Source organism: Manduca sexta, chromosome 14, assembly GCF_014839805.1.
Source record: "Manduca sexta isolate Smith_Timp_Sample1 chromosome 14, JHU_Msex_v1.0, whole genome shotgun sequence".
Lineage (NCBI taxonomy): Eukaryota > Metazoa > Arthropoda > Insecta > Lepidoptera > Sphingidae > Manduca > Manduca sexta.
Genome location: NC_051128.1, coordinates 6,744,828 through 6,771,010, shown reverse-complemented (window position 1 = coordinate 6,771,010; position 26,183 = coordinate 6,744,828). Strand labels below are relative to the sequence as shown.

General features: G+C 31.6%; 4 protein-coding genes across 7 annotated transcripts in view; 2 read left to right on the top strand and 2 right to left on the bottom strand.

Annotated features, from left to right (window-relative positions):
- Positions 1–181: 181 nt before the first annotated feature.
- On the bottom strand, positions 182–6,306 carry LOC115456124 (spindle assembly abnormal protein 6 homolog). 2 transcript variants are annotated; one of them, XM_030185029.2, is made up of 12 exons: positions 6,116–6,306; positions 5,638–5,801; positions 5,236–5,392; positions 4,414–4,599; positions 3,942–4,099; positions 3,403–3,562; positions 3,094–3,162; positions 2,119–2,262; positions 1,821–2,028; positions 1,109–1,283; positions 801–901; positions 182–410 (listed from the first exon to the last, which is right to left on the bottom strand). In XM_030185029.2, the coding sequence occupies exons 1-12, from the start codon at positions 6,230–6,232 to the stop codon at positions 265–267; spliced, it is 1,785 nt and encodes a 594-aa protein (XP_030040889.1). In that variant the 5' UTR covers positions 6,233–6,306; the 3' UTR covers positions 182–264. The 2 variants fall into 2 exon arrangements, with proteins under 2 accessions (XP_030040889.1, XP_030040891.1); XM_030185031.1 differs by having other exon boundaries at positions 807–901.
- A 326-nt stretch (positions 6,307–6,632) lies between these two features.
- Positions 6,633–8,759, top strand: LOC115456119 (replication protein A 32 kDa subunit). The gene is made up of 6 exons (XM_030185025.2): positions 6,633–6,848; positions 7,100–7,155; positions 7,224–7,445; positions 7,545–7,748; positions 7,971–8,179; positions 8,593–8,759. Exons 1-6 carry the CDS (start codon positions 6,836–6,838, stop codon positions 8,672–8,674), a joined length of 786 nt encoding a protein of 261 aa, XP_030040885.1. The 5' UTR covers positions 6,633–6,835; the 3' UTR covers positions 8,675–8,759.
- A 185-nt stretch (positions 8,760–8,944) lies between these two features.
- On the bottom strand, positions 8,945–10,799 carry LOC115456120 (LDLR chaperone boca). Its single transcript, XM_030185026.2, has 3 exons — positions 10,499–10,799; positions 9,468–9,722; positions 8,945–9,200 (listed from the first exon to the last, which is right to left on the bottom strand). Exons 1-3 carry the CDS (start codon positions 10,630–10,632, stop codon positions 9,026–9,028), a joined length of 564 nt encoding a protein of 187 aa, XP_030040886.1. The 5' UTR covers positions 10,633–10,799; the 3' UTR covers positions 8,945–9,025.
- A 2,564-nt stretch (positions 10,800–13,363) lies between these two features.
- Positions 13,364–26,183, top strand: part of LOC115456087 (protein spinster) — a 32,523-nt gene continuing 19,703 nt past the window's right edge. Inside the window, exon 1 of one of the 3 annotated variants that reach the window (XM_030184968.2) lies at positions 13,364–13,884. In XM_030184968.2, coding sequence (XP_030040828.1) covers positions 13,680–13,884 — 205 coding nt within the window. In that variant the 5' untranslated portion in view covers positions 13,364–13,679. The remainder of the gene's footprint in view (positions 13,885–26,183) is intronic. The other 2 variants (XM_030184966.2, XM_030184965.2) reach the window with 2 other exon arrangements.

Below are 26,183 nucleotides of genomic sequence, written 5' to 3'. Positions count from 1 at the left end.
CCCCGGATCTTGACCAGTACGTAAAGCTCAAACTGAGTTTGGTGGCCATAGTTATTAGATCATTACCATGTGAAAACTCATCTTACCTACAAATAATTGAAATCGGGGACTTTTTTGGGCGCATTGTTTTTTTATTCTGCACTTAGTGTTTTGCCAGGATTTATACAAAGACTTATTAAATATATAATTTCCTTTATTGCACTATTCATTACATATTTTATAATTATAAACTAACTTGATTGTTAGAAATAAATTAATACAATATTAGGGGAAATATGCAGATACAGGGGTAAGCCGATAAGTGCTGGGCCGCGAAGATTTCTTCTCTTTATAGTTGACTTTAGGAAGATTTATATTCATATTTTCTTTTCCTTTAGGAATTTGTGTTTCCCCCAATTTTTCTTTAGAACCTGCAGCAAACAGAAAAAAATGCAGAAAAAGTCATTTAACAATATCGAAATTCTATGCACGCCTATCTAAATATCGAAAAAGGACATTTCAGTGTATCACAATTATTAAAAAAATGTATGTACAGTCCGCAACAAAAGTAGGTGAACAAATTCAAAATATCAAAACGCCTATATTTTCGATCGAAATATTCTTTATTCCTTATCTAAAATAAACTTAACCCCTTGAAGTTTATTTTAGTGTAGGAAAACGATTGTTGATATGGATACATAACTTTAAAAGCGATTTGAAATTCCGATTCTGTTATTACTTATGTTGTTAAATGTAGAAAAGTGCCTTTTAGAATTGTATGTGTGCTATTTCTTTCTAGCAGTTTAAAGAATGAGCTGTACCTTTACCACTATTCACAGCTGGTTGAAGATATTTTGGATCTAGTCCAACTTTTGTGTTTTGGTCCATTGCTTGAGATCCTGGACTGTCATTTATACTTGATCTAAAAAAAATATTAATATTAATCTACTTTAGTATTTTTTTTTACTGTAGTACGGAAATAATAAAATATTTTTAGTATTCATATAATACATAGTTCGCACGCCCTATACTTTCCAGCTCCCTAGCCTCATGTCGCTCTTTCTATCATAAACTAGGCCATCCCCAGTTACTAACTTCAGAAGGCTAAGTAGTTATTTAGTAAACTTACAACTTTGATGTCGCATAAAAGTCAATAGATTCATCGCTTGCTAGAGTAGTGTGGTTATTTTTGTCCATGACATATGGTGTAGAACTGCTTGCACTAGGAGAGTTGTGTTTACTTCTACTGTGTAGCGTAACTGGTGGTGAATGATCTTCCAGTTTTTTATGTAACCATTGTATAACTGTGAACAAAAAACATGCATTTTATATAATACAAGCTTATAAGTAAGACTATGTAGCCTCGATTAATGCTATTTATCAGATGTTAGTGTGGCCCCAGCATTAGCGCGAAAGCCACGGCCTTTGGACAAACGAAAATACAAATTGTTTACAAATATCCGTTTGTAAGACGCCCGTGAAACATAACCAGGGAAATCTTTAACGGATGTCGAACTTTATGATATTGGCCTTATTTTTAGACCCTGAATCATAATCTGGGCCCTTATTCTGTATGATAGTGTAAACGCGTAACGCGGCCGTGTCATGTTATCTTTGAGAAATGTGTGTAGAATGGTATTCTGTAAGCCAAATTTCTATAGTCCTAAACATGACGCGTTGTGTTACGTGCTTGTTACACACTGTCAAAATAACGTGCGGGATAGAGAATAAGGCCCCTGGTAAAGCTGGTCCCACAAGGACGTTGGATGTTAAATAATAAAAATATGGATAATAATAATTTGCACTTAAGTAATGAGATAAGAAGTATAAAGCCTATTGACCCATATTATTATTTTTAATAGTCTCATCTCTGTCTTGAAGAGTTTTTTCATTGCATTCATATTTCTTTCTGATATCGTCTAGTTCTTTCATGAGCTTATCAATATTTTGATTTGAACTTGTTATGTGAGATTTTAAATCTTCTAATTCTTTAGCATTATTTTCTATGACTTTTTCTTGTTCTAATGCTATTGCTGTCCGGCATAACAGCTGGAAAATAAACATTATCATGTAAAATAATATGTAAATGATTATTATAATAACATAAAGCATTATGTATTTGTATAAATTCAAATTTACCTTTTCTTTCATTTCAATGAGATCAGCATTTTGTTTTGAAATTATCTGATTAGCTTTTAATAATTGTTCAGATGTTGATTGGAATGCACTATTGTTTTTATTTACAAGAGTTTCACTGAGTGCTAATTTCTCCTCCAAGGTCGACTGCAATTAGTAAATGTGCTCTTTATTATACCTAAGTTATAAACCTTTCATTTCATTTAAACATCTTAAAATAATGTAGATAATCATGAAGTATCTCACAAATAAGGATGGCTGAAAGGCTAATTGAAGTAACCAATATTTCTTTTTCAAAAATTTTAACTAAGTTGAAAAAACAATAGAATGTACTATTTACAAGTAACTAATAAGACCTATATAATTTTATCCAGGGAGCTCTACCTTTGATCTGTCCCGTTTTAATACCTACTTAACTGAACTGATTAATTATTTTGACTCTTAGTTTATTACGGAATCGCTTTGGTGGCATAGATGTGTTACGGTATGTCTGCAGTGCGGAGGTCTCGGGTCGATACCAAAGTCTGAAATTTGTGCCCAATATAGCGAAGGGCTCGCCCCCAACCACATTATGGGACACAATACACATGGTAGAAAGTGCACCCAGCACGAGTTTGGACCTACTTTCTGCCTCTTTGGGGATAAAAGTTGTGAGAGTGTTGTGTGAGTGTATTTATCACACAACATATAGTAACTTTTCTTAGTACACATCACTTTAATTGATTGAATTTTCTTGACTTTCAACAGAAAAAATTGCTGATTTTAAATATGTATGAAACTTAGCGTCGCAAAAAAGTAGCTTGGGTCAATTAGCCTTTCACCAGTTGATATGATTGATTGCTTATTAATACACAAATTCTGTAATTTTAAAAGCGACTCTACCATGCTTTGTATTTTAATGCATGGATCTTAGGCATGCCAGGCTTATAACTAGATGAGTTGGCGGGGAGAGGTGAAATATTGTATCTTATGACTTACTTTATCCTTCTTTAACACTTGTATTGTGTTATTCAATTCTTTTATTGTATCACTATTTTCTTTGACGACCTGTAATAATGTAGTTCGGTTTATTCTACAGCCTATATCAATGAACTATGAACTATGAGGTACGAGCCAGCCCTAAAACGGATCAATAAAAAATAAACTTGTTATAACACTCAAATAACTTATATAAAATTGTTTTTCGCCGATTTGATCTGAATATAGTATTTGGGACTGTTTATTACAATTGATCATGTTTTCATCCATATAAAAAACTTAGCTAGATAGTTGGGAGATCTGACATACCTTCTCCAAATAAACACATCTAGAATTCAATTGATTGTATTGTTTCTCCTTTTCTGATACTTCTCGATCTAATGAGACATTCTTAGCTTTTAATGTTGCTACTTCAATGTGTGACTTTTGAACTTCTTTTTCTAGCAAGTTTAATCTCTGAGTTTTTTCACTGAAATAAACAGCAACATCAAATGTTATTGTTTGTTTTACTCACCTATTCTATAATTTGTTGCAACCTACATTAACTATAAATATATCACTTTATTAATAACAATACTTTTACTGAAAGAGCATATCTAGCAGTGGAATAAGTGCACTATAATTTTACTAAAATTATAAATATGTTTGTTATTACAAATGTTTGGTTTGTTTGAAATATCTTTTAAGTAAATGGTGCTGCGTACAGATGACGTTATGCGCCACTACATTCATTCAGAGATTATTGTAGTTGGAAAGGATTTTCAGGCAAACAAAGCCAAGAGTAACACCAAGTTTATAATATAAAAATTCTATGTTAAACTATTGATTGGGTCACTTGAAAATATTACCCCAATTGATTCTCCAAATGTGCCACATTTTCCTTTAGTTGCTTACAAATTAAATTTATTTCATCAATTTGTTTGTCTTTTCTAGTAAAATTTTCTTGTGAAACAGCTAGTTGCGCTTTCATATTCATGTCTGCATTTTTTTGCCATTGCTGTCTTTCCTAAAATTTAAGAGACATTTCATAATTAAATATCAATCAAAAAATGTTTACATTATCTTAGCTTCTGTAAAAAAAGAATTAACTGAGTATAAAATACACTATAAAAAAAATGAGATCATATAAATGTTACTAAGAAAATCTAACTCAAATTGTTATAATATAAATTGCAAACTGTAAAATATTGTAATAAAAGGGGCATAGAAATAATAATAGCTACACCTATATGTATCAGAAGTAACAAACCAAAATATGAATAAAATACATTAAGTTGCAACTAACATTTGCAATCACATTAAGACATATAATAAAGTTACCTGCGCCATTCTCTCTCTTTCTTGGTCTAAGTTTTTTTGGTACTCTGCCTCCCTTCGCATTTTATCCTCTTCCATTTTTGACACTACATGTGTCAAGTCATGTATTTTTCTATCCATATTCTGACATTTGTCATTCCACAAAGCTTCATTGCTCATTGCTGAGCTTTTAACAGAACTCAGAGATTTCTGTAATATAAAATATATATTGTGTTAAAGTAAATGTAGATTACACAGTAATACATTTACCATTGTCTATGTCCACCCCGTGACCAAAAGACATTCTAATGACAACAGTCTTCAGAATGTCAGGAGAAAAATATAATTTAAAAATTTGTGATAAAATCCAATATATTTTTTTCATTTCAATGTACATTTACAAAAACATATAAAATTATTAAGACCTTAATTGAAAATGACTACCAAACTGTAACTGTAAAATAATTCAGTCAACCAAATGTGGTAACATAAAATGACACTTCAACGCAAATATTCTCAGTTTTAGGTAATATTGGGTTTAGAAGTAATATTGAATGAATGGTGTCCCTATGATACCAAACTTACACTTTTTACTACATTTATGCATATTAGTACCTATATGTTGGGTCTAGTTCCCTTTCAGAAAATGTCACTCTTCAAAATGGCTGGTGAAATCATTAAAATTAACATATTCCCTGTGACCACGAAGGCTGAAAAGCATTTGAAACGTCGGGAGAAAATTAAAATACGAAAATTGCGATAAAATCCGAAATATAATTTTTAAATTAAATAGCATTAGTGTAAACATGAAAAATCATTATGGTGAAAACATGGAAATGTGCTTACTTTTAAATGATTGATTGTGTTGGCCATATGCCGTTTAATATCAGTGTCAGTAGCCGGGCTAGTCTTCAATGACAAATGAACAAGTCGCTTGAATTCATTGTGCTCAATCACCTCAAGGTAGTACTGGACTGGATTAGTCTGTTGCAATATTAAAAACCTAAAATATAATACACACAGTATTAAGAAATGGAAATATATTTAATACAGAAATTTAATGTTTATGTCAAAAACCAGTTTTTTTAAATATTGTAAACAGTATTTTGAAATATTGTTTTTCTACAAAACAATCAAACCCTCTATCTTATTAAGGGGAAGTCTTCACACAGTTTCAATTCAATTTGCTTGATATACCCAATTACCTTAATATCTTATAAGAAAATGTGTAATTCAAATGCAACTCACATGTTATTAGATGCACACTGTTGCAAAAGCCTTACCACTTGTGCTGGGAAATTGTCAAAATCTACCAGAAGTCCCTGCTGTTTCTTCAAATCCTCATAGTCAATACGAGTTATACTTAACACACATAAAAATGTAGGATCATCGTCATCTGACAGTGATAATTTCTGTAAAGAAATAAAATATGCATTTTATTTGTTTATTTTTAAATATAGCTAATTAATATATTTGGAAGTTATTTTAACAGTGACTAAGGTTTTCTGTTTAAACGTATATCGTCGACCTAAGAAATTACTGAGACACCTCGTGATTCTTTATTCCATTAAAGCCAAATATCACGTATGATTTTTAAAAAAATATTTTCATGACAGAATCGTGTCTGCTTTTTATAAAAACACGACAATACAAGGTATAGTGATATTAAAAGTAATACATGAAATGTAATTGATAAATATAGTTATATAAATATTCGCAAACAAACCAAATTATCGTTTTCAAAAACTTTGTCGACTGTCACTGTAATATCCCTCTTGCAATCTTCAAACCCCCGTTTAAATGTCACGTAATACTTTCCTTTATGAAATGTTTTATAATTCATTATAAAAGTTTCGATCGGTTTTATTTTAGAATTATAAAAATTTGCGAAAACTATTATGTATGTAACGAATTCAAAAATCAAAATAAAAACCATAAATGTCAAAGTCAAAGCGCAATTTTTATTTATACCGAATGAATGGTTATAGAATAAAAAAATAATTGCTGACTGACAAGCTAATCTCAAATCTAAGGTCAATCATTCAATAAAAGGGGAAACATAGTCCCAATAAATAGATTCAATTTTAGACTTATTTGACGTGGGTTAGCACCAAGACGGTAATGATGCCAATTAATACTCGTCTCGAGTTCAATATACTTATTTATTTGTAGAGACAGAGTTGTGAGTAGGCTGTGTGGGCTAAAAGCCTTTGCCTTTCCAATAAAGAGGGAAAATGAAAAAAAACTCAGTTATGTCAACTGTTAAATTATATTTGCGCGGGTCGGCAGTTTTAATTTTTGCCAATTATTTATATCTGTACACATATATAAAGGGCTTATAAGAACCTCTGATAAGAACGTTTTGTGATACATATCTAACAGTAAAGTAAAACATTCTGAGGGTTGTATCTACTATAAAACTTTATTTAATTCCATATTTTCAACAATGTTTAACCCTGGTAAGTACTTTCATTATTTCTTTGAAACAGTTTTATAAACTTACTAATCCATTGTGACTTAGCCTAAACTGTTTTTGAAACAAGTAATCTATCTCGAGATTGTTTTTGTAAGTTTGGTAAATGTTTATGTACAGTTTCGGTGCAGATTAAGTGTAAATTTTAGCTTTATATAGGATATAATAAATACTTTTCGAAACTAATATACTAGTATCGTACTTAATATTTTTTTAAATACTTACGTCTATCTTTAGATTCATCTATTGCTGATTTTGGGAATACTGGGACACCAGGGCAAGTTCAAAAAACTGTAAGTTTTCACATATTTGTTAACAGGTCCACTCTGTTGATTTTACATTAATGTAAGTTATCTTTTAGGGTCGCAGAGCGTCGCGTACTGCACCCATAGTCATCAAACAGGCTTTACACTTCACTGATGATGACTTAAAAATATTTTCAACTGAGGTGCAGATAGTATCCATTGTCGCTAGAGTCAGAAACATTGTAATGCAAAGCACAAAAATTACATACACAATACAAGACATTACTGGCAGAATGAGGGCAGTACTGTGGTTAGATCAAGATGCAATGGAGCAAGATGTAAGTTTAAATGTGAAAAAATCTTAAATATGTGTATATTGTTAAATAATTTAATTATACAGTACTTGCAATATAGCCGATTTTATTCCCTACTTTCAGGAGGATTCAACACCCAAAGTTCAAGTGAATGATTATGTAGAAATTTATGGAAAAGTTAAAACTAACAAGGGGAAAAAAGTTCTTATGGCATTTAAAATAACACCCATAACTGATGTTAATGCTATTACATTCCACTACCTGCAATGTATTCACAACAAATACAAGATGCAAGCACTTGAAAATGCTAAGGGCCCATCAGATAAGGTATTGTGCAACTGTTCTAATATATAATAGGCAATGGTAATGTAGATGCTTTAACTAAACATAGACGGTTCTTTATAAGATATTAGACTTTGACGTCTTATATGAAAATTATAAGAAAATTAAAGGTATATTTTATTATTCCATAATCTTGTGACTACATTTTTAAATCTAATGAGAGGGTTTCAGAGTTCATTATTCAATTCTTAATTATTTTTATTTAAGGGAGGAGTGGGAGACCTCAATCACATGTCACATGCAGGTTTACCAGCAAATTCTATGGTAGGCATGAGTGACACAGCATCAGTGTACGGACTAAAGCCTCGTCAAATGTTGGTGTTCAAGTTGATACAGGCATCAACATTGGAGCAAGGCATTAGTAAACAAGACTTGTATGCTGCATTACAGGATCGCATGTCACAGCCAGAACTCACGTAAGTTTATCTATTGAAAGTACTTTGTGGTTATAGGTGATTTAATAATTTTTATTTTATTATTCCTCATTAATGAATGAAGCTTCATTGTATGATATGAGTATGTCACTCTACATGTCCACTTTGATCAGTGCCCACACAAAGGAGAATATTATTATATATCTTTGTTGCTATAGCATTAGTAAACTTGAATTTCCTGAAATATTTAATGGCTATGCATGGTACCTTACAAATACCATCTCCTGTTAATAGGCAGTTTCACAAGTTTCAAGTAAATTTTGTTTGAGTTATCATATAAAACTGATAATGTAAATAATATTTCATTAGCATTTAATTGACAAGTAGCAATTACTCAGAAGTTGTAAAATAGACCCTAAATCTATTTATTAAAACATATTTTTTTATGATTGCAGGAGTATATTGGATGATTTGTCTGGTGAAGGCCATATCTATTCAACTGTTGATGAAGACCATTTCAGAGCTACAGATGCATAATACATTGTTAAAGACCTGTTATATCTACCAAATTTCTGCTTAAATCTCAATACATATTTTTAAAATAAAGTCATACAAAAACAAAGAACTTTATTATTTATAAAACTTCTTCCTTAAATAAAATGTATCTACAAGGTATGTAATGGATACAAAAATATAATGTAAATATTGTACACATTTACAAAATCAGATTTAAAAAACTAAATTATGCATTACAAACTTAAGTGTACTGTAGATAATGAACAACTATTTAGTAATAAATTTATAGTCATTTACTGTTTGGAGTGTGATCAAAATATTCAACTTAAATTATAATTAGTCAGACTTTCCTATCTAGAAATATCATCTTGTTTATAGTTCATCTCTCAATGCTTTGTTTTTGACATCTGGTTTATTCCCTGGATATGTTTGACTTTCCAACTGCACATCTTTGAGCTCCTCTTGTTCCAATAAGAATTCTTTAGCTGACCAAGCTTGAGAGCCATCTTTGAACATGAATATTGCTCTGTCATCATCTATCATATATCTAAAAGTTGAAACAAAACACATTTAGGATGTTAATTTCTTGAAGGTAAATAAACTTACAAAACAAATGAGTTGATTATTTTAAAATTCACTCAGAAAAATTAAAATATAATAAGGGAATAAATATTTCTATAAATACATTTTTTTTAATAATATATCTGATCTGATGAGCCATTTGACAATGGTAAAAATTAAATGGTAGAGCCATTTTCAATATAATACTATTACAAAACCAACACAGCTTAATATATTGTACCTAGAATCTTACCTTTCAGCTTGAATATGGTTGTTCCATAGAGAAGTTTGCCATATTTTGGTCAACTCTTCAGCCCTGGCTCGTGTAGGTTTGTTTGCAACAGTCACAAACATCATTAATGTTTGACCTTTTTTTGTAGCTTGCAAAACTTGTTCAGGGTTTGACATATCCATCTTTGTTAAATCTATTGCTGGAGGTTTCCGTAAGTGTTCCGGGAGCTCATCTTCAGGTAGAGGCTCTTCATCTTCTTCCCACTGGTCATAGAGCCTAGGGAATTTGTTTTTATACAACTGGAGTGTCAAATCATAAGTGTAGTGCATCCTAATTATCCTATCGAGGCTATTAACAATTGAATGATGACTTTGATAAATGCCCAGTGAAATATAGGTTCACTAGTTACCCTCAGTTTTATATTTGAGAATAAGGATCTGGGCAATCAATATATTAGCTTGATATCTTTTAACAGAATACTAAGTAATACTAGTAGTGTTCACATAAAACAATAGTGTTCTCTGAATATGTGCCTATGTCATTTAGGGAAGGAAACCAACAAAGTACAAATCATTGTAACATATACAAATATCACACCTTATTATGAAGAGACAGACAGATGTTCAAAAAGAGCACCTACTTTCAGCCATGTGTGTGTTTAGCAAATAAAAAAATTGTAAATTAAGTGTTATACTTAAAAAATTCAAAGCCAGCACTGTTTGCCTTTCTTACATATATATTATATTATTATGTAAAGAAAAAGCCTTGTACCCCTATTTAAGCACATTGCACGCACGGAAGAATGTAAGATTTGGTATGATTAAATATTATAGAGTAGATATATATTTTTTTGGTGTAATATGTTACAAATATACTCAAATACTATAGTCTAATTTCGATCACTAGTATATTTAATATTTTCTTTTTATGAATCCTTTTAATCCTTTTTGATAGATGTTGGGTCCGGTACTTGATAGAACATATTTATTATTTCTACGATATATTAAGATTTTGTTTCATGCAAAAACAATAATCAATTGATACAGCTTTACCTTTCCAAATCGGCATCAGAAAAGTCCCGAATATCTTTCTTTGCCCATGCCGGTCTCTCATCATCGTTATATTTTTTTGCAAAATTAATAGAAATACATATAAATAATACAAATAATATCTTTTCAACGGTCATTCTAGTGACAAAGATCTATATACTTATAAGATGTAGGTTTTATTTAATAAAATAGAGTAAGAATATTTTTATCAAATGCAGCTCAACAACTTGACACGTCTTTTTTCATAATTTTCGTTTTTTTTTATTGCGAAGGCTGACGTCTGTGTAGTCAGAGACATTTTTTTTTATTTTAATTTTCACTTTATTATTGGGAAGGCAAAGGGTTCTAGCCCATACAGCCTCAAATACAGGGGCATGATTCTCTACGACAATGTCGAACTTGTAACACGGCGTGTTTCGTTAACTTCGTGTTAGGACTTTGTAAGAGTATTCTGGATGCTAATTTGACATTTCATGAACACGATGAGGTGTGACACATCCGCCTTACGGGCATGTTACGAATTGTCAAAATAACGTGCGGCAATCCAGCGCGTCTATGCGCGTTTAGACAAATTAATTATTTAGATACAACGACTGTATAATTTCTATTGACGATAGTATCCTCTTTACATCGTGAAAACTCAAATATAATATTCTACCTTATCAGAAACAAAAACAAACATAAATCCTAAATGATCGAATTAATATTCAAACCTATGTTTTGTATCTTGATAGTCAAATTTGTGTTATGGGCTCAGCGGTAAAAATAAGCTACTTTACTACTGGCAACCCGACTTTTGACAACAATTGAGGTCAATCAAGTTTATTTTTATTACTTCGATGTAATATTTCTATTAGTAAATAGATAGGCAAACAAATATAAAACACTAATGAAGGTATCTTTTTAAACAATGTTTTCTTAATTATGTACATTACAATTAATACTATGTAGTTTCTTTGTGGTGAAAGTTTTGTACCTATAAAGTTTGATAACAATAAAGATTATTGAAGAAATTTTTACTAGTTATACATTATTGTTGTTATAAGTAAATGGTAGACGTCTTAATCAAGGGCTTAGCCAGCTTTAAATTAAATATCAAAATCTTCAAAATGTGAATATCGATCCAGGGAAACAAAGCAAAAATTTCATGTAGGTAATCCCAATCATTTTAAACAATTACATACAAAAGTATGTAATCATGTTGAATCTAAAATTGTTTGTACAAACACTTCCTGTTTTATTTTAGGAGACCAAAGGCACCTTACATTGAATACTAATGTTAACAAAACTGATAATATCAAATGTAATAATAAAATTATTTACTTTTACAGGATAGTGAATGTAATGCAAGATATTCCAAATAAATAATAGTAAAATATACTCAGTTTTAACAACACATTATCTTTGTTTTATTTTTTATTTGTTGTTCAGTCTTAGACAACATAAGTAAAATTTCTATACATGAGTTTGAATGTTTGTTAATTAATCAGTTTCACCTTAATAACTAAATGAATGTGTATGAAATATGGTACTCAGACAGTGAGCTGTGGATTGAATAGAGTACTTTTTATTCCAAAAAGATTAATGCGGGTTGAGTGGCTAATAGAAGTTACTAGGTAATAGAGCTATAAATTTTTAAAAATAACGTTTAATAGGCAATATACACTTATTTTAATTATTGGTGGTAAGTCTGTTATATGTGAATGTCTGTCTTGATAGTTATAAGGTGTCTACGGCAATGTCTGTTTCTATAGCCAAGTTAAACTGTGTCCATGCACTGATGTGTACCAGTTTAGAGGAAATTGTAACTAGCGTAATTACTTTATAAGACCTAAAATCTTTGTCTCATTCTGAAAACCTACTGTGGAACGTCACATAGTGCTTTGCAATTCAAAGTTCCGGATGGCATTGTAACTGTTTATGGGCGGTCGTATCGCTTATCATCAGATAAACGGCACCCTCGTCACATTATTTAACTAAATAAAAAAAAAATTGAGTTAATGCCTTAACGATTTTGCAACAAATTTTATGATGGAAGGTCCGTAGAATTCCTCTTAATATATGTTGTTAGCGCCAATTTAGCACAAACTGCATTAGCACAACAGCATTTACTATTACTCATATAACAGCATTCGTGTAAAATCTTCAGTAGCATTAAATATATCAATTCAATTCAATTTTTAAAATGTGGCTTTAGTAAACAAATCAAGTAAATAAGTCTATGACATTGACATTTGACAATCATTTTGAAGTTATATTTTTCGTTTGAAAACAATCACAGTCTACAGAAATTTCTTTAAATTATTTTTATATTCCTTTCATGTTTCTTACATTTAAGTATATACAAAAATGGGATTAAATAAAGTTTGGCAGTGATTTATTCGAATTACATCATTTAATATCACGAATACAAACAAAAAAGCCTTTTCAAAAAACCGATACTTGCCGATTCGAGGGGATGAAAGATTTCTGAACGCATTAACACATCGTAATATAAAAATATTAAGCATAGACAACCTATCGTACGGCATACACAATACCTATTTTTCAATTACACATCGTGGCGCGTGTATGAAACGCGTTTGTGTTTAGAGCTTGTTTTGACAACACGCGTTTACGGTGTGTTATCGCGAGTAGCATAGGGAATCAATCTCCAGTCAGAGACATATTCTTACGTAGTAATATCAAATTAGATGCTTTCAAACAGATGACAATTTTAATACCTACTTCTTCCAATTTGTTGTGATAGTTGGGTAATTTTTTTTCTATTTCGTTGCTGAATAAAACCACAGTCCATAACACTGCAGATTGTAGTCTATGCTGAATTGTTGTTTAATCTATAATATCGTTCATTTTGTTCACATCATTGCGCCGTCAACGTCACCACGCGACGTCCAAAAAATATTCAGTTTACGTCACGAACGTTGAGTTGTCATTACGATTCCGGAGAATGCGTAACGTCAAATTATGATTTAAGTTCATAATAAAAATAAACCTTTAGTTATATAAATTGCATTTTAGAATAACAATTTATTTTAAATTTTAATTTATTTTTGAAATAGCGTGTGTATCTTAAAAGCAGTTGGAAAAATCTGCATGCTGTATATGTTGCAAGGTTTCGGTATTCAAAAGTTCTGAAAGTGATCGTCATAAAAGAGTAACAGTTGAGTGTAGGATAAGCACCATGGACCAGAGTGGTATAACACCGAACACTTCCAATCAGCAGTTAGTTATAAACGGTGATAATGACTCTGCAAAGGCGCTACTGCAGGAGAAGCAAGCGAGAAGACGTGATAATCTGAGGGATGTAACCTTCATAGAATACATGACTGTTGGAATACTGTGCTACGTTAACCTCATCAACTACATGGACAGATTTACCCTGGCCGGTAAGTTGCAACAAATATTATAACCTGATTACCTTGAGATTTTCATCATATAACTCACATGATATCTTTCTTGGCGGGTAATTTGATCTTGTCTGCTGTCTATTTGTTGGAATATTTATTTCCAACATTACTTAATTTAGACTTATAATCACAACCAAGAATAAACTACACTAACTGTTTTCTAATTAGAATTATAATCATGTTGCACTAATGAACTTAAAATAAACATAAATAAAAAAATATGCCATCAATAGTTTGTAGCGTATATTCATTTACATTAGTGAAATACGAATATATTATTATTTTGTAAAAAATGCACTACTTTGTTAATTTATAATGTAGTCACATAAACTAATATAGTAGAGGGCTACTATAATATAAAAATAAAGCCCAAGTTATTATAGGGATAATAACTTGAGCTTTATGTTTAAAAACAATAATGTATTTTTCTATGTACAATAATTATGTCAACCGGGATAATAATTGCATCTCTTACTAGTTCACATTTTCCTTTGGCTTCAATTAACTTATCACCAGGTGCATTGAAGTCACATTGCTGAACCTTTAATTAATAAAGGGAATAATTTTATTTTATCAAAGTTAAAGATGAAGAAGCTCATTTTGTTTATTTTTTATTATTATCATTTTGTTTATTTTAGCATTATGACTATTAAAAAGCCTTATCATTTTATTTTTTATGCCACAAAAAAATACATTTGTGATATATATTGTGGTAGACATACAAGAAAACATATTGAAAGTACATACAACATATATAAAGGTAAAATACTAAATGTATTGTGTAATTATGATTTCAGTTACTACATAATTCATTAATGCATTGTAAATGTGGTTAGATATATTATTAAATAGTGTAGGCCAGAATGCATTTTAATAATAAAAATATATTTCACTAAACATTATATTAAAATATGTTTTATAATGCAGGTTTTTCATATTCCCTCATAGAGGCCAATATCAAATATATTTATTGGAATAATATTTCTAGAAGCAATATTACTTATAGATTAGTTGATTATAATTGATATATCAATTTGAAAAGTTTATATTTTATATTATCAAACACCTATCCTATATTATTCTAATTTATAAAAGCATAATTTTGGATATATTTTTAAATCACTATACAAAAACGAATTAAACAATAGTTAATGCAAATTTTGACTTATTATTGGTTGGCCATGAAGAAATCTTGGCCTATTCTCAATAACCAGCATTTTTTAACTTATATTTTAAGCAAATATTTTCAAGAAAAAAAATCATAGATAATAATAACAATAATATAAAGTTTCTGTATATGTAAGAACATAATATTATGTTCCTTAACAAAAACATATGTTTTAGCCATTTTCTATTGCTAATCTGACATTTATCACAGTATTTCTTAACTGATTCTCAATAGATTATCTTTTAATTAGACTTCAAATTTTCAACCCCCTTATCCATTATTCATCTAGAAATTTATTATAAATAATTATTTTAAATTATACAAAAAATATTTAATTTAATTAAATCTCAAATGTTGATAACAACTGTGAAACTCGTAACTCAAGGCTGTTATCTAAGGGCCACAGAGAATTTTAGTTACGTAAATTTCGAAACGCGCGACCGAGTCGTGCCAAACCATTATTTCTTTTATCGATTTGCAACATACACTTGTCAAGTTAAGTTATAACAATTTGTTTGATGCTATGAATTACGATAGCAGATGATTTGCATAAAACATTGACCAGTCGTAAATACTTTGATATTTAAACTGATTAACTACGAGCGAATTATAATTTTCAGAATAAAATTAATGACATATCCATACAAATTTTTGCAACACTTGTTTCACTTCGCGAAGATTCTCACCTATCAGATTTATGCATGCTGTTAATAAAATTGTATTTAAATCCGTAATTCTAAGCCATCAAAATTAATGACGTAACATTTTTTTTTAAAAGCCCTATTATTATTGTATTGGTCGGTACAATAATACTATAATATTTTATGTAGATTACTAGAGCACACACTTGGACCAACGCGTTATAAAATTCAATACACTTTGAATAAGCAACAAGAAAAACCAATTAGTTTTTTTTTGCAGTTAAATTCGTGGACTCATTTTTGTCAGTTATTAATTTAAATTATTAAATATGCAAACTTATTAGATTTTATATACGTAGCGGCGTCAGACTGAGTATAGCGTGCGAATTAGAAAACAAAATTCACCCGCCGTTTATTTTTTAACGTGCTTCACATGTGTAAGAATAGATGCTAAACATTAGTTTGTGTGATCGTCCAAATATTCGTTTAGACTTTAGAGTTTCATTTTCGAAAGTTACTCGGCAATTATTAAATTCCAAACATTTATCATGTTTGTAATTGACTAATTGTGTACCTTTACTTTTGTTGTTTAGTTTATTGTAGAGAGGTTTAGATGAGTCTCGTATTACTTTCTCAAGACCTGTTCCTTCCGAAGACATCCTCTTTAAGATAAAGCCCACCCACAGCGATGTCCGATACTGCGGTCTTCTTTTCTTGCAAGTTGCATCCAACGGCTTCGCAAACCCGATCCCGAACTTCCACGTACCTAATTATTTAGAATCCTTCCTTCATATTTCCTCGCGTTATGATATTTTTTTTTTTTGCTTATTAACTGCCACCAACCTACATTCTAAAACTTCAAACTTACCTACGATGATTTTTTTGTACATAAATATCTAATAGCAAATTATTTTATCTTTATGTATCATAGTCAAGTGTTTAAAAGTTTATGCAATATTTAATCAAGAATATCTATCTGCTTACTGAAAGTGCCCATTATATTTTGCAAACACAAAATATGTTCTCGTGGTTATAAGGATTTTTTTAATATTTAACCAAGCGTGGAAGTTTTATAGCTTCGGTTTCCGTCATAAATCTTGGCGTATCATTTGTTGCGTCACGCACGTCTTAATTTTAATCTGCGCGTGGCGTAATAGCCAGGTGCTTTTCCTTGCCCTGTAATTTGAAAGGGATTAAAGTAGATTGCTTAATATTAATCCTTTTTATCTTAATATGGTCGTAACACTGCTTTCGGGGGCAGCGATGGGTTACTCAACTTTTTAAGGCCCTAGCTAATGTTTACATTTCTATTTAAACCACGACCGGTGTCGTTGACTTTATAAATTGAACCGTCCAGGACCTCTGAGCATAAAGAAAGGAATGTATCGTGGGCAGTCGACGTCATTTAACAAGTATATAACACATGATGGCGGGCACACGAAGCCTTAAATTGTTCACGACGTTAATGGGATAGAAAGACGGCGCAGACTATAAAATCATCCATCGCGCGTCATAATCAATGAAGTTGTTTATGTGGCCAAGTTAATATGAAAATTGGCTCGGAATAGAACCGGGTTTTATTTTACGAACATGTAATTGTCAATATAAACTTGGACTATAATAAATATTCAGGGGCAATAAATTCCTATTAATGAACGCTAGTCGCCCAGGAAGGGTCGTTGTCACGTAATCAGAGAAGTAATCTCCAATGTCCGCTCACGTGCGTGGGCTCACCTTCTATGAATACATTGTCGTTTAAATGAAAATTTCATGTTATTTATGAACAGAAAGTATACTTTGTTCCTGATATATGGATTACATCTTAATACGGATATTATCAAAGTATAAAAATAACTTTAATCTCGTCTCTTTACATGACAATAATATTAACGAGAAAAACATCGGACTTAATCTAGCTGTCAGTTGTCATGACACCTCCATGATTAGAGAGCTTTAGAGAAAGCGCAATATTGAAGTTCGAAGTTAATGGGCGGTAACAAGGCCGAGATATTCCGAGAGGAGTTGCACTGTTGAATTTACATTAACATGATGATGACATGCTTGCACAGAACCCAGTTGGCACCCTAGGGAACGATACATGTGTTTGCACCGCAATAACGTCCCCTCCGGTTACCGTTATCGTGATTAAATCTTAAAGTAATCATGGCTCAATTTGCCGAATGTAAGCAGCTGTGAACAGCATTAATATTGATACGGAAATGCTAAAGCAGGTGCCCTTTTTTACGATTTTGCTGTTTTTTTAATACACTTTTTATTCATTTAATGTTTATCTTGTTGCCTTCGAAATCCAAAGTACAGGTGACCGTCAAGCTTGTTGATTGAAATTGAAGAAAAAACACCTTGAGATCAGTATAAAGACAATTATTAATATATTTTTTATCATTACATAATATAATTGTTGCGGTCGCCTTGATGTCGTTTCAACACTAGCACTAGCATATCTTTCAGAGTTAAGTACGTATTAACTTATCAGCGTGTTTAATTTTTTAACGTTTCCATTATCTCGGCTTTTGCATATCTTAGTCAGTGTTTGTCATAGGTCGTGCGTTATGAATCATTTGTGTGGTCTGTTGTATCACGTCACAAGGACTTTTCGTTGATTAGACTCACTTAATTATTATAGTTGTGATGATAAATGGTGACTCTTGAGTTTCCAGCGTTTCAAATTTTTTTATCACAATGTGATGGGTCAATACATCAGATACATACATGTTGTACAAAAGCAAAATATTCCGTAGATTTTTTGTAGTCGACAATTTTGTTTACGGCTTTACTTGACAATAGTAATAGAACTAGGCATTATCATGTTATGCATACTAAGATTTATAAATATTACGTATTGTGATTGAGGTATTGATTTTGGTTGTTTTTGGTTAGTGTTGTTCAAGAAATTTATAACTGGTAAAGGATACAAGTAGAGTTATATCAAAATGGGGCGAAGATCATATTTGATATGACTTCCTTACGTCACGTCGATTATCTTAGCGTATCAACAATTTCAAAGATTAACTCATCAAAAATATCGTGTTAAATATTTACTGCGTTAGTTTAATATTGCTGGAAATTTACTTTTAATAAGTGGAAACCAATCGCTAGCGGCTAAATTCTATAAACAATTTACCTAGTTACAAAGTACCTACAAACTTTATATTTTTTGTTCGCACGATACAATCCTAGTTTAATATTGCGTCAATGAGAATACGCCACTTAATTGTTAAGTAAGTACTACCTACATTCGTTTTATTTAATTGTTCTCCATTAATACTTCCGCGGTTATAATTACAAAAAACTTTACGCGTCTAAAGTGGCTCATGTTTAAAATACACCCGTATACTAACATCTATTAATAATAATATCCAGTTATTGATCACAAATAGACACATATGAATAAAAAAAGGGTTCCGTTGTCCCTAGTTTGTACAGTAAATTATTGTGAACGCGTGTGTGTGCACATCGTTTAATGAATAAAATATGGCATGTTTGGGCGAGCTTACACCGTTCTCGGTGAGGGGTGAAAAATGTGGGCTTATAGGGGGGATTAAAATTTGACGTCCGTTGTGATATATTAGAGAAGAGAATGTGTGACCGCACTGGCGCCTATTGTCAATCGGATACAATATTTAAGCATAATAAAGTAAATACATTTATTGATTATTTTTATAATAATATTATCATACGTAAGGTTTTGCATTGCTAAAGAATTCTAAAATTTTTCTTATGTCGTATTGTCACATTATTCACATGTTAATAAGTAAATAAGGCAGATTATATTAAATATGATCTACAAGAGTTCAGACTTGTAATACACATCCTAGTATTTGCCCCGCATGTTCTGTTAAATCCTATTTACCTACATTAAATGGGCACGAGGTACGTGTATCCAGTTTATTGTTTATTTTTTTTAAGTGGACATTTACGTAGAATCGTAAAAGTGCTGCGCGAGCAATTCCTGCAATACAACCAATGTAAAACCAGTGTTCACGGGAAATCGTAAATAAAAGAACGGTGGCTGGCTAAAATATGGCGACCGACTCGATTTTGTAATAAAGAAACGTATACACAGCCTATTTTAAAATAGAATTACCATGGTGGAACAGAAATAGATATTTTCTACGAAAGACAAAGTTACATGTTTGATGGAAAATGTAAGCTTCCAGGCTTGTATCACAAAAAGACAATAATATCTTAATATTGTTTATTGTGTACAGATATCACGCCATGTTTATGTTTGATTGCTTTCTGACCTTTGGCGAGATTGTGAATTAAATAAACATACATAGTTCTATTTATAAATATTACCCCCCTTATTCATAAACGTTTTTTATCTAAGGACGGAGTAAAGCTGTGATAACAAGCCTGTTTCTCAGTACCCAACGGCACTCAGAAATAGACATAGGGCCGTTGTGATTGGTTATTATTGTTGTATTTCAATATTAGCCAATCACAACGGCCCTACGCACTGCGAAGACTGCCATGCCGTCATCACTGAGAAACAGACTTGTTATCACAGCCTTACTCGATCGTTCGATAAAAAACGTCTATGAATAAGGGGGTAAATGTATAGAACGCCTTTCTAATTAACATTCAAAAGCATCAATTATTTTATACAGATATGATCTTCCCTCCGTGGAATTATCCATATTAGTCTGTATACGGTATCTATATTATATACTAGTTTTTGCTCGCCACTCCGCTCGTGTGGAAAAGTTTTTCCGGGACAAAAGTTCCGCTTTACTTTTTCCAGAGATATAAAATAGCCTAGAAGTAGCGCTCAGAAGTAATATATCTTCCTAATAGTGAAAAAAAATCGAAATCGGTTTAATAATTTCTGAGATTAACGCGTTCAAACAAATTCGTTATTATAATATATATATATTATAATAGATAAAAATGCAACCCTATTTCCATTGAAATTCCATTGTGATATTTTAAATATTTAGTCCCCTAAATGGTTTGAGTACTTAGATACTAAACTAGAAACCGTGAAAAGAATATTTATAACTAAGACTACGTCTGTTGGATCAGCTAGTTAATGATAAAACGTCACTTACATCTAATCCCAGTATTTAAATCATCGTAATTATCGTCGAATCGAACGCCTTTTAGGACACTTGAGCTCGTCTTCCTCGGGCTCGTGATGTTATCGCTGGAATAAAACCATAATGGCTGGCACTTTTCTATTTATCGTACTGCTCTCGTTCGAACGATAAAACCCACGTTTCACTCGTGGGTGGTCCACATATTCTGAATATTTTTTTTAAGTGTTAACCCTTCACTTATGCCCTATCTAAACGTTACACTTTAGACTAAGATTTTTATGTGGCAGGTAGGGAAATAACAAACAACTTTTTATTTGGGAGAATTATTATTACAAATCATTTCAAACTTGTTATTTAGTGGGATGGCGTACTCAGTCCAGTTAATACAACATACTTTTTCGCGGACATTGCAAAAATTTAAGTTTATTTTTAGTTTATACAATTAGTCGTGTAATTATATAAATGGGGTTAACCCCACCTTCTGTTTCGACGGCAGGTATGCTTAATATTGATTAAATTAAAGTTTCTTTAAATACATTGTCTGCACAGGTATGTATTATACTTAGTGCGAGTAATCCGACCAATACGCGATAATGGAGATAATCTTATCACTTTGACCGGCCATTATTTAAAGACTTCCATATGTTAGTGGTTAATCTAATAAATTGAAGACAAAACATTTAATTTATTGTACTTGTTTGATTACTGTTTTCAATGCAAATATACTAATAACTATATACTTTTACATTGTACAGTTAGCCACAAAAGTAGCTTAACAAATTAGAAAATTCAACACGTTTCTAAACCGCAATTTCAATCGAAATATTTTTTTTTTTTCATCTTAAACAATATTAACATTGTAAAATTTATTTTAGTGAAAAGACGATTGTTGATACGGACACAAAAGTTAAAGTGCGATTTGAAAATTTTAATCTGTTCAGCTTTTTTGTGACTGACTGTACAGTGTATTTGCATGTAAGTAACAAGAATTTCTATTTTGTGTACTTACTGTACCACACTACATGGAATTTAAAATTTGAATCTTAATATATATTTTAAAATCGTACACAATAATATTATAGGCGACTATAATATTATAATGATTCAATGTTGACTTAAATATTTGTGATTTAATAGGGAAGAATGATGGAAAACCATAATAATATAATAAGAGTTTAAATTTGTTTTTCCTTCCGTATTGGAGATAAATGTTTTTACAGAATTTTAAGGAAAATGCGACATAAATCGTAATATTAAAGTTACATTTTCGAAAAAGTTAACTGACGTTTAAAAAGTCGTCCCCAATGCAGACAATCTGCAAAGTTATGTATCTATGACAAAATAATACAGATGTATGTATAAAAAGAACATTATTTATTGTAAATTTGACATTAATGTACGTGTCTGTAGTTATTTGAAAATCAGGCCATTTTTCTTCATACACGTAGAATAAACAACGATTGAATTAACGTGTTTATTGTTCGTTTATAATATTCACAGTCATTCCTTTTAAAAACTCTCAGAGGAATTTGAAATGGTGTTCAGTACGGGGCAAGCTTCGTACGACACAGACAGTGGTAGCTTTGATGTGATTCAATGCAGCTGCGTGCTGGCAACTAGATAGGCGCCCATCGTGCGGGGCAATAACTCGAGTGGCTCATCGAGACTCCACTCTGGACCAATTAGTTCCGCCTTCGGAGATGTAATTCATCGTCAAGTGCCCCGCTTTGGATTAACTCGGTTGATAAAATTCATGATTGCTCGTTATACAGTAATGTTTGTACCGATCGATATTGAAATATACTAGTTTTGTTGAAATGTTGGTCCACAATGCTGAAACTAAAAGCATTGCAAAAGTGTTATCAATTGCCATAAAAATCATGATAGCAGCAGTTGTATTGAGCGATTACAATGTAAGTCAACTGTTCCATACAGCCATCAATCTACTTCACAAACTGATCGATATTAAAACAACTAGTGCTGTCGAAAAAGCAATCGCATTTTTATCTGAACGTATATTAATTATACATTCTGTATGAAAAGAATTGACTTAGATTATAATGGATATTAATTCGGTTTAAAGTCACGCTTCATCGGGCGTTTGTCGTGATATTGGTCAATGGAAACGTTTGAAAGGTTTCTTTTGATGTCCTTTTGTTGTTAAATAAAGCATAACGATTTATACAACACGGCCTGCAGACACCGTCTCCGGTAGTCTATCAGATGTAACGTCGCTTGTATTAAAAAAAAAAAATAAGCTTCCTGGTATGGTTTAAGCAACTGTGCTAATTGACCCCAAAGTATTCATACTTTTAAGTTTAATCATTACATGACCGTAGGTAATTGCCCAATTTCCATAAAGAACAACTGTTTATCTATTTCGATAAATATAAAAAAATAGTTTTGCAAAGATTTTGTAAACCTTTTCTTTATAATATGCTCAGGAGTTGGCGTTACTCGACTTGTTAGATAACAAATCTATAAGTGACTGATGTAATAATAAATTTCAAGATAGCAGACATTCAGAAATCCACACCGAGTCAAAGTGTGTCATGTTGTCGAGTGTGTAAACTTTAACTGTAGAATTTAGATACGATATGAGCAATGGTGATAATAAGCACTTCGTCTATTTGTACGACATAAACCGTGTAACGATGTAACTACAAACACCATTACTTTTCAAAAACAAAGGTTGATGCACTCGCTTCCATTACGTACAGCATTTAACGTTTTCCTGCATAATATGGAACTAATTCCGTTTTGGTTCGTGAAGCCCTCCGAGCTTATCTGCTCGCAGGTGCAGTTTCTTGGATTAATGTAGTGAATCAGTAGTTTGTTCGAGTTTATAATATTTACTTTGGGATGTTTCCGTTTAATGTAACACGGGGTCGTCCCCGCCGTCTGCATATCTAAGATAATATCTTTTGTTACAACTGTTTGAGGTCTTTCATGAATATTTACACATTGCACTTGATTAAACTGTGGCGCGCATACGTTGAAATTGTACTCGATGCACGGATCCATTAGTAGCGATAACAATAAGTTGTGTAACCAAGGCCAGGTATAGGTAATGAGTACAATCATAACCAGGAATTACGTAATTCTTATCGTGTGATACAATGTATTTTAAAAGTAGAAACTTAGAATATTCGAATATCATAAATCGCGGTGTACGATAAATAGTTTTCGAATTCATTTTAATGTTTAAAATTACGCGATAGGTGTGAAACCCTATTTATGAAACATCATAAATATTCTCGAAACTATAAATGTGACGTTACTGACAATTGCTATTGATACATTATACACAGCGACAATACATATTCCCTGCTGGGTTCCTAGTAAAATGAAAAGGTAATTAATAGTTACCGTTCCATATGAATTGAAATGCGTTACTATAGAGTGAAAGTAAACAGATTCTCACACGGTGTGGGAAAAAGCCGCTACTCTAACCGACATAATCGCGCTTTCAATGGGGTGTTTTGGTTCCCTGCATCCTGCAAAGCGATGTCAATGGCGTTGATAAAATCTCATCCAGACGACGCCGAGGATACAACCATTCATAAAATTCCTTTGCAATAAATGATGAGTTTTGACTAAAGAATTGGTAATAAAATAATTTTAGAAGGTAAAAGAATGCTTTCAGTAAAAAGATATTTGGTTTTAACTTTTAACAGACCCTTTAATTATTTCGGTTACTTAAAGTGACTTAAAAGGTTCACGACTTCTCTAAAATTACATATCCCAACGTCCGTCAATAAAAAAATCTAATGGAAAAGGCACTTTCATAAAGCTAAAAATGTATCCATCTCCGGAAGCACTTTGTTAGGTGGTTGTAAAAATAAAACCCACTCACTTGTCCACTGACTGTCATATAAAAATGTCTTTATATCTAAATATATAATGTTATTCACGAGTTTAGGATGCATTTGGCTTTCATCTAAGTTTGTTTCATAGACGCGCACTACGTTGATAAACAACAACAATGACTTATTACTATAGAATGTCGTTCTATTTTGGATGCCTTTAAACAAATTACTAAGGTTGTCGTTTGGCGAGGCAAGGCTAGCATTTGCATGATTAATGTTTTTTGTTTGCGAATGATAACTTATTGTACTTTTTTATCTATAATAACTAAATTAACTTCTGTTTGAACAGTAAGCAAACTCTACTATGTAAATTATAACAAACATAGTATAGATACTTACCTACCTTATATCAGTCAATTATGTTTTATTAAAATTAAGAAAATTTCAATCGAGTTTAGCAGGAAAAATGCAATTGGGCTAACTAACGTAGTGGCAATTGTTAATATCATCGATCAAAGTTTTTGTAAATTATAATTTATTCCAACAAAAAGTAATATGAAAGCTGATCAATGAATAAGCAATCGCAAAAAAATATGATAAAATGTCGCCATAGTACTCTGAATCGTGAAAGTGGATACACTCGGTTTAGATTACTCCGGTTCCAGGTATTGACAGTCCACTTGCCCAGCATACTTGCTCAACAGCATACATAACTACAGCATAGTAAGTACTTATGTGAACGCAATCATTGGTACTTGTATACTTTGAAAACAATAGAATTACCTTAACCCGGGTCGTTTTCACAATTATCTGCATTTCAATACAATTTTCTATATGAATAACTAGAAAAGTTGCAAGGTCTTTTGTTGTAGAATTTCTAAAGATTCTTAAAAAAAATATATAATTTCTATTTTGACAATAATTTGGGCCAATATTAAATATAAGGGCTTATGCAGACGGAGTATGTTATGCGCGCCGACGATTTGCATTTTCCGCGCGCACGTTGTACTTGAATAGACTAAAAAATTCTGCCAATTATTTTGCGTTTACTGCGTGGTTTAGCTGCGTTTGAAGCGCGTCATCGATGCCTTCAAAATACTCCGTCTTCATAGGTTCTAAGATTTGAGCGAATATACCTTATCGAGCTAAAGTATAATCTGTGCAAGCGTTATCTATATTTGGGTTAAACAAATGTTTGATAATTTCTATACAAACACATTAGGTGGTCATTTCTTGCATAACTTTGTGGTGAACACCGTTAGTATTATCAAGATATACCTAGTTGGAATGGCTTTCCCATAAACAATTTTAGGATGTCAAAGGTTCTATATTATTGATCGCAAAGTGATAGAACTTTATGAGATTTGTAAGTTATGTTCTAATTCTTGAGCAAATATTAGTGTAGCAGTTACTCTACGTCGATTCCGCTCTGATTACACACTTGGCATTTGGCAGACGCTTTGGCACTGAAAACGCTGACCGACTATAAATACACAAATGTTTTGTGGTAAAGCTGGTAAAAAAATGCAGGTAAATTTTAAATTAAAACTTTTTGTATGCAAATTCTACTGGGAATTTTAGAGCTTGTCAAACCTTTTTC

Bases quoted from the DNA above. Each gene is read 5' to 3' on its own strand.
- LOC115456119 (XM_030185025.2), top strand. The intron at 7,749-7,970 runs GTATTGTGCAAC...TTTTTATTTAAG, and splicing joins CTAAGGGCCCATCAGATAAG to GGAGGAGTGGGAGACCTCAA. The intron at 8,180-8,592 runs GTAAGTTTATCT...TTATGATTGCAG, and splicing joins ATGTCACAGCCAGAACTCAC to GAGTATATTGGATGATTTGT.
- LOC115456120 (XM_030185026.2), bottom strand. From the start codon at position 10,632: ATGACCGTTGAAAAGATATTATTTGTATTATTTATATGTATTTCTATT. The intron at 9,723-10,498 runs GTAAAGCTGTAT...CAAATTCCCTAG, and splicing joins TCTGATGCCGATTTGGAAAG to GCTCTATGACCAGTGGGAAG. The intron at 9,201-9,467 runs GTAAGATTCTAG...TTCAACTTTTAG, and splicing joins AACCATATTCAAGCTGAAAG to ATATATGATAGATGATGACA.
- LOC115456124 (XM_030185029.2), bottom strand. From the start codon at position 6,232: ATGAATTATAAAACATTTCATAAAGGAAAGTATTACGTGACATTTAAA. The intron at 3,563-3,941 runs GTAATATTTTCA...TGTTTATTTCAG, and splicing joins CATTTGGAGAATCAATTGGG to TGAAAAAACTCAGAGATTAA. The intron at 3,163-3,402 runs GTATGTCAGATC...ACATTATTACAG, and splicing joins GATGTGTTTATTTGGAGAAG to GTCGTCAAAGAAAATAGTGA.